Source organism: Hordeum vulgare, chromosome 2H (genome assembly GCF_904849725.1).
Source record: "Hordeum vulgare subsp. vulgare chromosome 2H, MorexV3_pseudomolecules_assembly, whole genome shotgun sequence".
Lineage (NCBI taxonomy): Eukaryota > Viridiplantae > Streptophyta > Magnoliopsida > Poales > Poaceae > Hordeum > Hordeum vulgare.
Window position 1 is genome coordinate 68769073 of NC_058519.1, and position 12459 is coordinate 68781531.

General features: G+C 44.9%; 1 protein-coding gene across 1 annotated transcript; it reads left to right on the plus strand.

Moving 5' to 3' along the window:
• Positions 1-2077: 2077 nt before the first annotated feature.
• On the plus strand, positions 2078-3516 carry LOC123429600 (GDSL esterase/lipase At1g28570-like). Its single transcript, XM_045113625.1, has 3 exons — positions 2078-2386; positions 2449-2691; positions 2807-3516. Exons 1-3 carry the CDS (start codon positions 2104-2106, stop codon positions 3427-3429), a joined length of 1149 nt encoding a protein of 382 aa, XP_044969560.1. The 5' UTR covers positions 2078-2103; the 3' UTR covers positions 3430-3516.
• The last annotated feature ends 8943 nt before the right edge of the window (positions 3517-12459 follow it).

Genomic DNA, 12459 nt, shown 5'->3' on the forward strand with positions numbered 1-12459 from the left:
GGCGATGGCTGCGGGGACGGCGGCTGCAGGCGCATCAGGCAGCCCGATCACGGGCGACGGTTGGCCATGTTCGAGCGGCAACGGCTGGCTATACTGCGGCGACGCACCATCTGGCTTCGGATCGACGGAAGCATGAAGGGCCTGGTGTACTGCTCAGCGGCACCTCCAGTCAGATTTGTTCTGGCCGGTGCAGTCGACGATGGTGTTCATCTCCTCCATCGGAGGCGGTCGGCCTAAGGCTGGGTGTTCGGATCTCCGGACTCGCAACCTGTTGATGACCGGACTAGTAAGGATGATGAGGATCTCTCTCCTGAAGATGAGACAACACTTCGATGATGATGACGACTTCTAAAATTTGTGCATGTGGTGTATGCTTTAGGTCTACGGCACCTCTATTGGTTCCGATACGTTATATAGATGAATCGATGGCGACATCGGTTTTAGATATAGAAAATGAGAGCATTCCACGTTATCAAATTTATAAATGTGACCGGTGTCTTTGAATGGTCTGTGTATGTTATTATCAAACTTTGAGGAAATAATTAATAAACATGATCATATGGATCGATTAATGTAGAAGGTTTTAACTTCCTTTTCTAAAAATAAAAGTACGTCGAGGTGCGTATTCTTGCATAAAGTCTACTGCGTCGTCCATTGAGCTAATTCCTCAAATTAAAAGCTGGTTATTTATATCTATACCTAATAATAAAGCAAATGTAGCTTCTATCGTCCTTCATCGAAATTACCCCTGAAGTTGGCATAAATTACTCACCATGTCACCCTTAAGTCAAAAAATGATTCAGTTTTCCTTAAGTCACCACCCGGCGCGTATTCCTTATATCGATCTATGCCATTCTATATCAACTGTCGAACATTAGCGGGATGGAGAGAGCCTTGCTCTTCTAACCTGAAGACCCAGGTTTGAATCCCTTTGCTTCCTTTTTCACTTTTCTATGCTTTTTTCTTTTCTAATGAGTACATGTTTCACATAGTGTAATAATTCGGTCTGGATCCTCTGTTTAACTTCTCTACACTTTTTTGGCAGATTAAATACTTTTTAAAATATTAATATATTACAAAAATAGTTAATCATGTTAATCATTTCAAAGTAGTTAATACTTTTTTTACACAATAGACATTTTCAAGGGAATAGAAAAGGGTCTGGCCGGCATATTATGGAGCATGCTGCCTATACATACTTTTTTTACACAATAGACATTTTCAAGGAAATGAAAAAGGCTCTTGCCGGCATATTATGAAGCATGTAGCCTATACATGCCCAATAGACGTTGCGTCGTGATTGGTTTATTAATAAGCGATCCGTTAAATTGCAACGAACGTGGGAGTGGCGCACTGGTTAGGGTACCAAACTTCTACATACACCTAAGACCTAGATTTGAGTCATGCATATCTCACTTTTTTGTTTATTTTTTAAATCGGGCAAGTACACAAATATGACTTGGCGGGAAGCACATAAAATGTAATTTGGTATTATATGTGAAGCAATTATAATCTGAAGCACCAAAAGATCAGTCTATCTTAAATATTTTCAATCACTGAATATTTCAGACCAGACCAGAAGAACTATACCTTTTATGATTCTACATGAAAAACACATATGGGGATGTATCTGGTGCACCGGATCCCCGTTGCACATTCTAAAATGTTTGGAAAAATTCAAAAAAAATAGTGCATTGACACAACATAAATGTATGTTGTCACAAAAAATCAAATCAAAATTCAAAACATTGCCTATAGTGTCGAAATTGAAGATGGATCACTGTTTCTACTACAGACGACGTGGACGATTAGGATTGATCACGTCTGTTGTTAATAGGTGGATATTATGACCGTACAAAAAAATCCAATACAAATAGAGCATCATATGTGTAAGGATTTGTTTTAGCCATCGCAACACAGGGACATTTTTTCTAGTACACTCTATTTGCCGCGAGTTTTTTATCCGGCCAGCTGGATTTAAAAATGTTAGAGGCGTCAGTTGGCTGGTCAACCAAGCTTTGCCTCATCATACAAGCTAGCTAGCTGCGAATAAGTGAGGATTGTTTGAGACCGAAACCATTACTTTCTCTCCATCCACCACAAATGGCGGTGGCGTCTACTCTGCCTGGGCAGCTCGTGCTGGTGGCCGCTCTTCTTGCGCTGTCCGTCGCCATTACGGCGTTGGCGTCGGCGTCCCCTGCGCCTGCGAACCAGAGTCGCTGCTACAAGCATCTATTCAGCTTTGGCGACTCTCTGATCGACACCGGCAACTCAATCGTCAACTCCACTCCGCCGGGGCCCGTCCTAAAGTTGCCCTACGGCGAGACCTTCTTTGGCCGACCCACCGGCCGCTGGTCCGACGGCCGCCTCGTCGTTGACTTCATCGGTAAGTGCTTCGACGGCAGTCAACATCTTAGTACGCACATGCATGATTATTGGCACGTGCAGTGGAGAGGCTGGGGCTCCCATACTGGCCGGCGTACCTGCAGGCGGCTGCCGGGAAGTCGCCGGCGGAGGAGTTCCGGTACGGCGCCAATTTCGCGGTGACGGCCGCCACGGCATTGAGCCAGGATTTCTTCATCAAGAAGAACCTCAGAGTTGACCTTCGTCCCCGGATCCCCTTTTACTCCTTGGGCGTCCAGATCGGCTGGTTCAAGAAAGTGCTTGCCGCGCTCGCCTCCACGGACAAAGGTACATAACATGTTAGGCATATCTAGAACAAATCAAATCGGTGACATGCATAGCGCCATGGATATTATGATCTCATACCACACCTTGAATCACGGGCATGCACGTATGTATGCAGAGAGGAAAGAGGTGATGGAGAGCTCGCTGTTCCTGGTGGGGGAGATCGGCGTCAACGACTACCACCACCCCTTCCTGCAGAACAAGACGCTCGAATGGGTCAGGCCCCTCGTGCCCCAGGTCATCAGCTCCATCGCTCTCTCCATCGAGGCCCTGATCGAGCTGGGCGCCAAGACCATGTACGTGCCGGGCATCTTCCCGCTGGGGTGCACCCCGCAGTACCTCGTGCTCTTCCCCGGCGACGACCGCGACCCTGCCACGGGCTGCCTCCCGTGGCTCAACGACCTCATCCTTCTCCACAACCACATGTTGAAAGCCAAGCTCGACGAGCTCCGCCGCCGCCATCACGGCGTGTCCATCACCTATGTCGACTCCTACCACAACGTCCTTAGCCTCATCACCAAGCCGGCGGAGAACGGGTTCGGCGTGGGAACGGTGCTGGAAGCATGCTACCCTCTCTTGAGCCTTGGGCCGGCGGCGGTGCCGTGCTCCGACCCGTCGAAGTACGTGTCGTTCGACGGCCTGCACATGACCGAGGCAGCGTACAAGATCATGGCCCGCGGAGCGCTCGACGGCCCGTTCGCCGTGCCGCCCATCATGTCCAAATGCAACCACAACTGCTAGACTTGTAATAATGTGAACCACCGGATCGTATCGTCCAAAATCACTCCTTGACATGCCCATATCCACTAATAGAAAATGACTCATCTATCCCGGTTTCAGAGGCCCATTAGCCTCGATTCTGAAATCGGGACTAAAGGGTCGAGACTAAAGACCATAACCTTTAGTCACGGTTCCCTTACTAACCGAACCGAAGGGTCTCCATGTGGCTTCTGCCGGTAGCCCGGGCTGGAGGTTTTTTAGTCTCGGTTGGTCACACCAACTGGGACAACATGACATCCACGCGTCAGCATCTGGCCGGAGCTGTGGTTTTTTTTTAAATGGGGGTGGATTTGGGGTTTTTTTTTGAAACGTTAATTTAGTGGTTTCATATTGTGTTAGCTAGCTAATAGAGAGAAGTGTCGTCTTTTTCTCCATGCTTGGTCGAACAACAAGTTTTCGTATATCTATCCGACGCTATTACATATATACAATATAACATCTTTTACAATTAATCCAAAACATCATCTAATTAAGATCCAATGACAAATCCACATGGCATTCTCCGTCTTTAGGTATGACGTCGTCAACAAAGAATCCCGTCAATTCCTCTTGAATTGCTCGTATGCGATCATATGATAGGAGTTGATCCCGCATCTCGCAGATCTAATTTAAAAAAAGGGGGTCAATATATGCATATATATATGAATAAAACTCAACACAATTGTGAATATTATTTACGTACTTGAAATTGTTTCTCACAGAAGACCCGCTCAGAGGTCGAGTGGCGAATGAACTCCCATACGTAGTATGCACATAAAATAATGCCTTCTTTCTGGTACATACATTTTGCAAGAATAGAGTTCAATCAAACTGATAAGCTAGCATGGTAATGATATATTGATTAAAATTTGAATTGATTAGAGATGCGCGGAACTAGCTAGTACTACTTACTTGGGGTGCGTAAATCGCAACTCTTTGTTTAGACAAGGAACCTTACTGGCGAACTTCGTCCAAACCCTGCCACACAAAGAAAATAATTACTTAATATCAGAAAATTAACGAAAGTTGCATGTCGATATGGTCTCGATATATTGACTGAACTTACTTCTTGAGCATTGCAGTAATGTCCTCATAATCCTCTTCAGCATTACGTCTCGAGTCTAAGACATTTACTAGTGCCTGCCAACGTAAATGGATAACAAAATAAAGTGGTATGTGCGCACGCATATATAACTCATCAATTACATTACTTAATTAACCTCGAGTAAGCGAAACCGAGTTTACAGAGAAGACAGCAACACTCACTTGAAGTTGTAAGGAAAGATTATTTCCCCTTTTTTATGTATAAGGAACGAGTTTAGCAAGTTCTCCTCGGTCTCTTTGATTGAGTTTCGTACCGTTAGTTCATTTACAGCATCTGGGCTAATGAACCCAACATCGACGATTCCTGCTTTTCTTTAATTCCACGATCTTCAATCTGCATAATATATATAGTGAGGATAATTATATATACATGCAATGAACGAGCTGAGCTAGAGACTTAACTATAGAAGTAATACTTACAGACAGTAGGAAGTCATGAGTTGTTTGTCGAGGGCCAGTTGATTGTATAACTGAAATAACTCCTCAAATTGAATAGTAATCATGGGAAGTTCAATGAATTCGTGCTCTGGTTTCACTGCCACATACATAGCATTTTTTCCAGACTACCTGTAGGTTTTCATGTACTGCCCATGCAATCTGTGCATCATCGTTGTTAGAGCAGGATGACCAGGTTTGACGAGAGGCTTCCCGTGCACGTATTTATATTGTTCTTTTGTTACATCATCCCCCAAGTAATCATCAGGATTGGTACCAGGCACCATCTCCGGATGATTAGCAACGACGATATCGAGCTCGGGAATTGTTTTCCCACTTGTTCGTTCTACTAACCTTGCATCACTAGAAGTAGTTCCCGACCGACCGCTTGTGCATATGTCTTTTTAAGAATGCGGTCATAGTTGGAATCCGACGGAGGCGCTGGTGGATGCTGCAGTTGATTGATAGTGCGCTTCACTTTCACCGGATCTAGCTTCTCCTTCAGAGGTGGAGTTTTCTTTGCAAAATGGGCCCTCAATTCGGCACGACATATCTCCTCGTTTTTCTACTTGGTCCTCTCATATGGTAACTTTTTCAGAGGCTTGAGAGATGGACCAAATCTGATTTGCCTCCTGCCTCTGCTTGTACTACTAGCCGCCGGAGAGAAGGAGGTGTCTCTCTTCGCTTGAGAGAAGGAGGCGGACTGCTCTGACGCGCCGGATGAGCCGGAGCGGCGGCGTTTGTCTTCCGGCGTTGCCGACGAGGCGGAGGAGGAGACGGACTGCTCTGACACGCCGGAGGAGACGGCATTCTTGTGTTGGTATCTCTCCGACGCCTAGAATAATGTAAAATGTCCGCGAGCCTAACACAATTTTCACTGAACACAATAACTATAAACACTACCCCCGTTCCTAAATATAAAAAAATTAGAGTTTTCATTATAAACTACATACGAAGCAAAATGAATGAATCTATACTCTAAAATATGTCTATATACATTAGTATGTAGTTGCTACTTCTCGAGCTTGCGTTGGTTTTTTCCTTGAAGAGAAAGGGTGATGCAGCAAAGTAGCGATAAATATTTCCCTCAGTTTGATAACCAAGGTATCAATCCAGTAGGAGTATCAAGATGAGGCACCAATGTTCCTGCGCAAAAACAAACAAACTTGCACCCAACGCGAAAAAGGGGTTGTTAATCCCTTCACGATTATTTGCAAGGTGAGATCTGAAGGTGAAAAGTGCAACAAAGTATTTTTGGTAGATCTGAATATAGGATGTGAAGTAGATCCGGGGGCCATAGTGTTCACTAGAGGCTTCTGTCATGATAGCAAGTATTACGGTGGGTGAACGAATTACTGTCGAGCAATTGATAGAATCGCGCAAAGTCATGATGATATCTAAGGCAATGATCATACATATAGGCATCACGTCCGAGACAAGTAGACTGATACTTTCTGCATCTACTACTATTACTCCACACATCGACCGCTATCCGGCATGCTGTTGGAATTATGCCCTAGAGGCAATAATAAATATAGTTATTATTATAATTCCTATATCAAGATAATCGTATATTATCCGTGCTATAATTGTATTGAATGAAGACTTATATACATGTGTGGATACATAGACAAAACACTGTCCCTAGCAAGCCTCTAGTTGGCTAGCGAGTTGATCAAAGATAGTCAAGGTCTTCTGACTATGTACAAGGTGTTATTGCTTGATAACTGGATCACGTCATTAGGAGAATCACGTGATGGACTAGACCCAAACTAATAGACGTAGCATGTTGATCGTGTCATTTTGTTGCTACTATTTTCTGCGTGTCAAGTATTTGTTCCTATGACCATGAGATCATATAACTCACTGACACCGGGGGAATGCTTTATGTGTATCAAACGTCGCAACGTAACTGGGTGACTATAAAGATGCTCTACAGGTATCTTCGAAGGTGTTCGTTGAGTTAGTATGGATCAAGACTGGGATTTGTCACTCCGTGTGACGGAGAGGTATCTTGGGGCCCACTCGGTAATACAACATCACACACAAGCCTTGCAAGCAATGTAACTTAGTGTAAGTTGTGGGATCTTGTATTACGGTTCGAGTAAAGAGACTTGCCGGTAAACGAGATTCAAATAGGTATGCGGATACTGACGATCGAATCTCGGGCAAGTAACATACCGAAGGACAAAGGGAATGACATACGGGATTGTATGAATCACTGGCACTGAGGGTCAAACGATAAGATCTTCGTAGAATATGTGGGATCCAATATGGGCATCCAGGTCCCGCTATTGGATATTGACCGAGGAGTCACTCGGGTCATGTCTACATAGTTCTCGAACCCGCAGGGTCTGCACACTTAAGGTTCGACGTTGTTTTATGCGTATTTGAGTTATATGGTTGGTTACCGAATGTTGTTCGGAGTCCCGGATGAGATCATGGACGTCACGAGGGTTTCCGGAATGGTCCGGAAACGAAGATTGATATATAGGATAACCTCATTTGATTATCGGAAGCTTTTCGGAGTTACCGGGAATGTACCGGGAATGACGAATGGGTTCCGGGTGTTCACCGGGGGGCAGCCCACCGCGGGGAAGCCCATAGGCCTTGGGGGTGGCGCACCAGCCCTTGGTGGGCTGGTGGGACAGCCCAAGAAGGCCCTATGCGCCATAGATAGAAAATCAAAGAGAAAATAAAAAAAGGAGGTGGGAAGGGAGAGAAGGACTCCACCTTCCAATCCTAGTTGGACTAGGATTGGAGGAGGACTCCTCCTCCCCTTGGTGTGCAGCCCTTGGGGCTCCTTGAGCCTCAAGGCAAGCCTCCCCTCCCTCCTCCTATATAAATGGAACTATTAGGGCTGATTTGAGACAACTTTTTCAAGGCAGCCCGACCACATACCTCCACGGTTTTACCTCTAGATCGTGTTTCTGCGGAGCTCGGGCGGAGCCCTGCTGAGATTAGATCACCACCAACCTCCGGAGCGCCGTCACGCTGCCGGAGAACTTATCTACCTCTCCATCTCTCTTGCTGGATCAAGAAGGCCGAGATCATCGTCGAGCTGTACGTGTGCTGAACGCGGAGGTGCCGTCCGTTCGGCACTAGATCGTGGGACGGATCGCGGGACGGTTCATGGGACGGTTCACGGGGCGGATCGAGGGACGTGAGGACGTTCCACTACATTAACTATGTTCACTAACGCTTCTGCTGTGTGATCTACAAGGGTACATAGATAGGAAATCCTCTCTCGTAGATGGACATCACCATGATAGGTCTTCGTGCGCGTAGGAAAAATTTTGTTTCCCATGCGACGTTCCCCAACAGTGGCATCATGAGCTAGGTTCATGCGTAGATGTAATCTCGAGTAGAACACAAAAGTTTTTGTGGGCGGTGTTGTGCGTCTTGCTGCCCTCCTTAGTCTTTTCTTGATTCCGCGGTATTGTTGGATTGAAGCGGCTTGGACCGACATTACTCGTACGCTTACGAGAGACTGGTTTCATCGCTATGAGTAACTCCGTTGCTCAAAGATGACTGGCAAGTGTCGGTTTCTCCAACTTTAGTTGAATCAGATTTGACCGAAGAGGTCCTTGGATAAGGTTAAATAGCAATTCATATATCTCCGTTGTGGTGTTTGCGTAAGTAAGATGCGATCCTACTAGATACCCATGTTCACCACGTAAAACATGCAACAACAAATTAGAGGACGTCTAACTTGTTTTTGCAGGGTATGCTTGTGATGTGATATGGCCAATGATGTGATGTGATATATTGGATGTATGAGATGATCATGTTGTAATAGATAATATCGACTTGCACGTCGATGGTACGGCAACCGGCAGGAGCCATAGGGTTGTCTTTAAACTAACGTTTGTGCTTGCAGATCCGTTTACTGTATTGCTAGGATGTAGATTTAGTAGTAATAGCATGAGTAGCACGACAACCCCGATGGCGACACGTTGATGGAGATCATGGTGTGGCGCCGGTGACAAAGAAGATCATGCCGGTGCTTTGGTGATGGAGATCAAAAAGCACGTGATGATGGCCATATCATGTCACTTATGAATTGCATGTGATGTTAATCCTTTTATGCACCTTATTTTGCTTAGAACGACGGTAGCATTATGAGGTGATCTCTCACTAAAATTTCAAGACGAAATTGTGTTCTCCCCGACTGTGCACCGTTGCTACAGTTCGTCGTTTCGAGACACCACGTGATGATCGGGTGTGATAGACTCAACGTTCACATACAATGGGTGCAAAACAGTTGCACACGCGGAACACTCGGGTTAAGCTTGACGAACCTAGCATGTGCAGACATGGCCTCGGAACACATGAGACCGAAAGGTCGATCATGAATCATATAGTTGATATGATTAGCATAGGGATGCTTACCACTGAAACTATACTCAACTCACATGATGATCGGACTTGAGCTAGTGTAAGTGGGTCATGAACCACTCAAATGACTAGAGAGATGTATTTTTTGAGTGGGAGTTTAGCAAGTAATTTGATTAAGTTAAACTCTAATTATCTTGAACATAGTCTAAGTCCACTTTGAATATATTTGTGTTGTAGATCATGGCTCACGCGACAGTCACCCTGAATTTTAATACATTCCTAGAGAAAGCTAAGGTGAAAGATGATGGAAGCAACTTTGTAGACTGGGCTCGTAATCTTAAGTTGATCCTACAAGCTGGGAAGAAGGATTATGTCATTAATGCTGCGCTAGGAGATGAACCACCCGCTACGGCTGACCAAGATGTTAAGAACGCTTGGTTAACACGTAAGGAGGACTACTCAGTAGTTCAATGTGCAGTCTTGTATGGCTTAGAGCCGGGACATCAACGTCGCTTTGAGCATCATGGAGCATATGAGATGTTCCAGGAGTTGAAGTTTATCTTTCAGAAGAACGCCCGGATCGAGAGGTATGAGACCTCTGATAAATTTTATGCTTGCAAAATGGAGGAGAATTCATCTGTCAGTGAACATGTGCTCAATATGTCTGGGTACTCAAACCGTCTAGCTGAGCTAGGGATTGAACTCCTGCAAGAGGCTATCACTGACAGAATTCTTCAATCACTACCGCCAAGATATAAGGGCTTTGTGTTGAACTACAACATGCAAGGGATGAACAAGTCACCCGGCGAGTTGTTTGCGATGCTGAAAGTCGCAGAGTCTGAACTCCGTAAAGAGCATCAAGTGTTGATGGTGAATAAGACCACTAGTTTCAAGAGAAACGGCAAAGGGAAGAAGGGTAATTCAAAGAAGAGCGGCAAGCCTGTTGCCAATCCGACGAAGAAACCCAAAGCTGGACCTAAGCCTGAAACAGAGTGCTACTATTGCAAGGGTATGGGTCACTGGAAGCGCAACTGCCCAAGTATCTGGCTGATAAGAAGGCGGCCAAAGAAAAATCAGGTATATTTGATATACATGTTATTGATGTGTACTTAACCGGCTCTCGTAGTAGTGCCTGGGTATTCGATACCGGTTATGTTGCTCATATTTGCAACTCGAAACAGGAACTGCGGAATAGGCGAAGGCTGGCGAAAGATGAAGTGATGATGCGCGTAGGAAATGGTTCCAAGGTTGATGCAATCGCCGTCGGCACAGTTTCACTTCAGTTGCCATCAGGATTAGTTATGAACTTGAATAATTGTTATTTAGTCCCTGCGTTGAGCATGAACATTATATCTCGATCTTGATTATTGCGAGACGATTACTCTTTTAAGTCAGAGAATCGTGGTTATTCTATTTCTATGAGTAACATCTTTTATAGTCATGCACCCAATGTGAGAGGATTGTTCATATTGAATCTTGATAGTGATAATACACATATACATAACATTGAGACCAAAAGAGTTAGAGTTAACAATGATAGCGCCATGTTTTTGTGGCACTGCTGCTTAGGTCATATTGGTGTAAAGCGCATGAAGAAACTCCATACCGATGGACTTTTGGAGTCACTTTACTTTGATTCACTTGACACGTGCGAACCATGCCTCATGGGCAAGATGACTAAAACTCCGTTCTCCGGAACAATGGAGCGTGCCAGTGACTTGTTGGAAATCATACATACCGATGTCTATGGTCCGATGAGCGTGGAGGCACGCGGCGGATATCGTTATTTTCTCACCTTCACTGACGATTTGAGTAGATATGGTTATGTCTACTTAATGAAGCACAAGTCTGAAACATTTGAAAAGTTCAAGCAATTTTAGAGTGAAGTTGAAAATCATCGTAACAAGAAGATCAAGTTCCTACGGTCTGATCGTGGGGGTGAATATCTGAGTTTCCAGTTTGGTGCTCACTTAAGACAATGTGGAATTGTTTCACAGTTGACACCGCCTAGAACACCACAGCATAATGGTGTGTCCGAACGTCGTAATCATACTTTATTAGAGATGGTGCAATCTATGATGTCTCTTACCGATTTGCCGTTATCGTTTTGGGGTTATGCATTAGACACAACTGCATTCACTTTAAATAGGGCACCATCAAAACCCGTTGAGACGACACCATGTGAACTGTGGTATGGCAAAAGGCCAAAGTTGTCGTTTCTTAAAGTTTGGGGATGTGATGCTTATGTCAAAAAGCTTCAGCCTGAAAAGCTGGAACCCAAAGCGGAAAAGTGCATCTTCATAGGTTACCCAAAAGAGACAGTTGGGTACACCTTCTATCTCAAATCCGAGGGCAAAGTGTTTGTTGCTAAAAACGGAGCTTTTCTCGAGAAGGAGTTTCTCTCGAGAGAATTGAGTGGGAGGAAGATAGAACTTGATGAGGTTGTCGAACCTCTCATCCCTCTGGATGGTGGCGCAGGGCAAGGGGAAACCCATGTCGTTGCGACACCGGTTGAGGAGGAAGTTAATGATGACAATCATGAAACTCCGGTTCAAGTTCCTATCAAAACACGCAGGTCGACGAGACCACGTGCTGCTCCAGAGTGGTACGGTAATCCCATTTTGTCAATCATGTTGTTAGACAACAATGAACCTGCAAATTATGAAGAAGCAATGGTTGGCCCAGATTCCAACAAATGGCTGGAGGCTGTGAAGTCCGAGATAGGATCCATGTATGAAAACAAAGTGTGGACTTTGGAAGTACTACCTGAGAGTCGTTAGGCTATTCAGAACAAATGGATCTTTAAGAAGAAGACGGACGCTGACGGCAATGTGACCGTTTATAAAGCTCGACTTGTGGCAAAGGGTTTTTCACAAGTTCAAGGAGTTGACTATGATGAGACATTCTCACCCGTAGCGATGCTTAAGTCCGTCAGAATCATGTTAGCAATAGCTGCATTTTTCGATTATGAAATCTGGCAGATGGATGTCAAAACGGCGTTCCTTAATGGTTTCCTTAAGGAAGAGTTGTATATGATGCAACCCGAAGGTTTTGTCGATCCTAAAAATGCTAACAAGGTATGCAAGCTCCAGCGATCCATTTATGGACTGGTGCAAGCATCTCGGAGTTGGAACA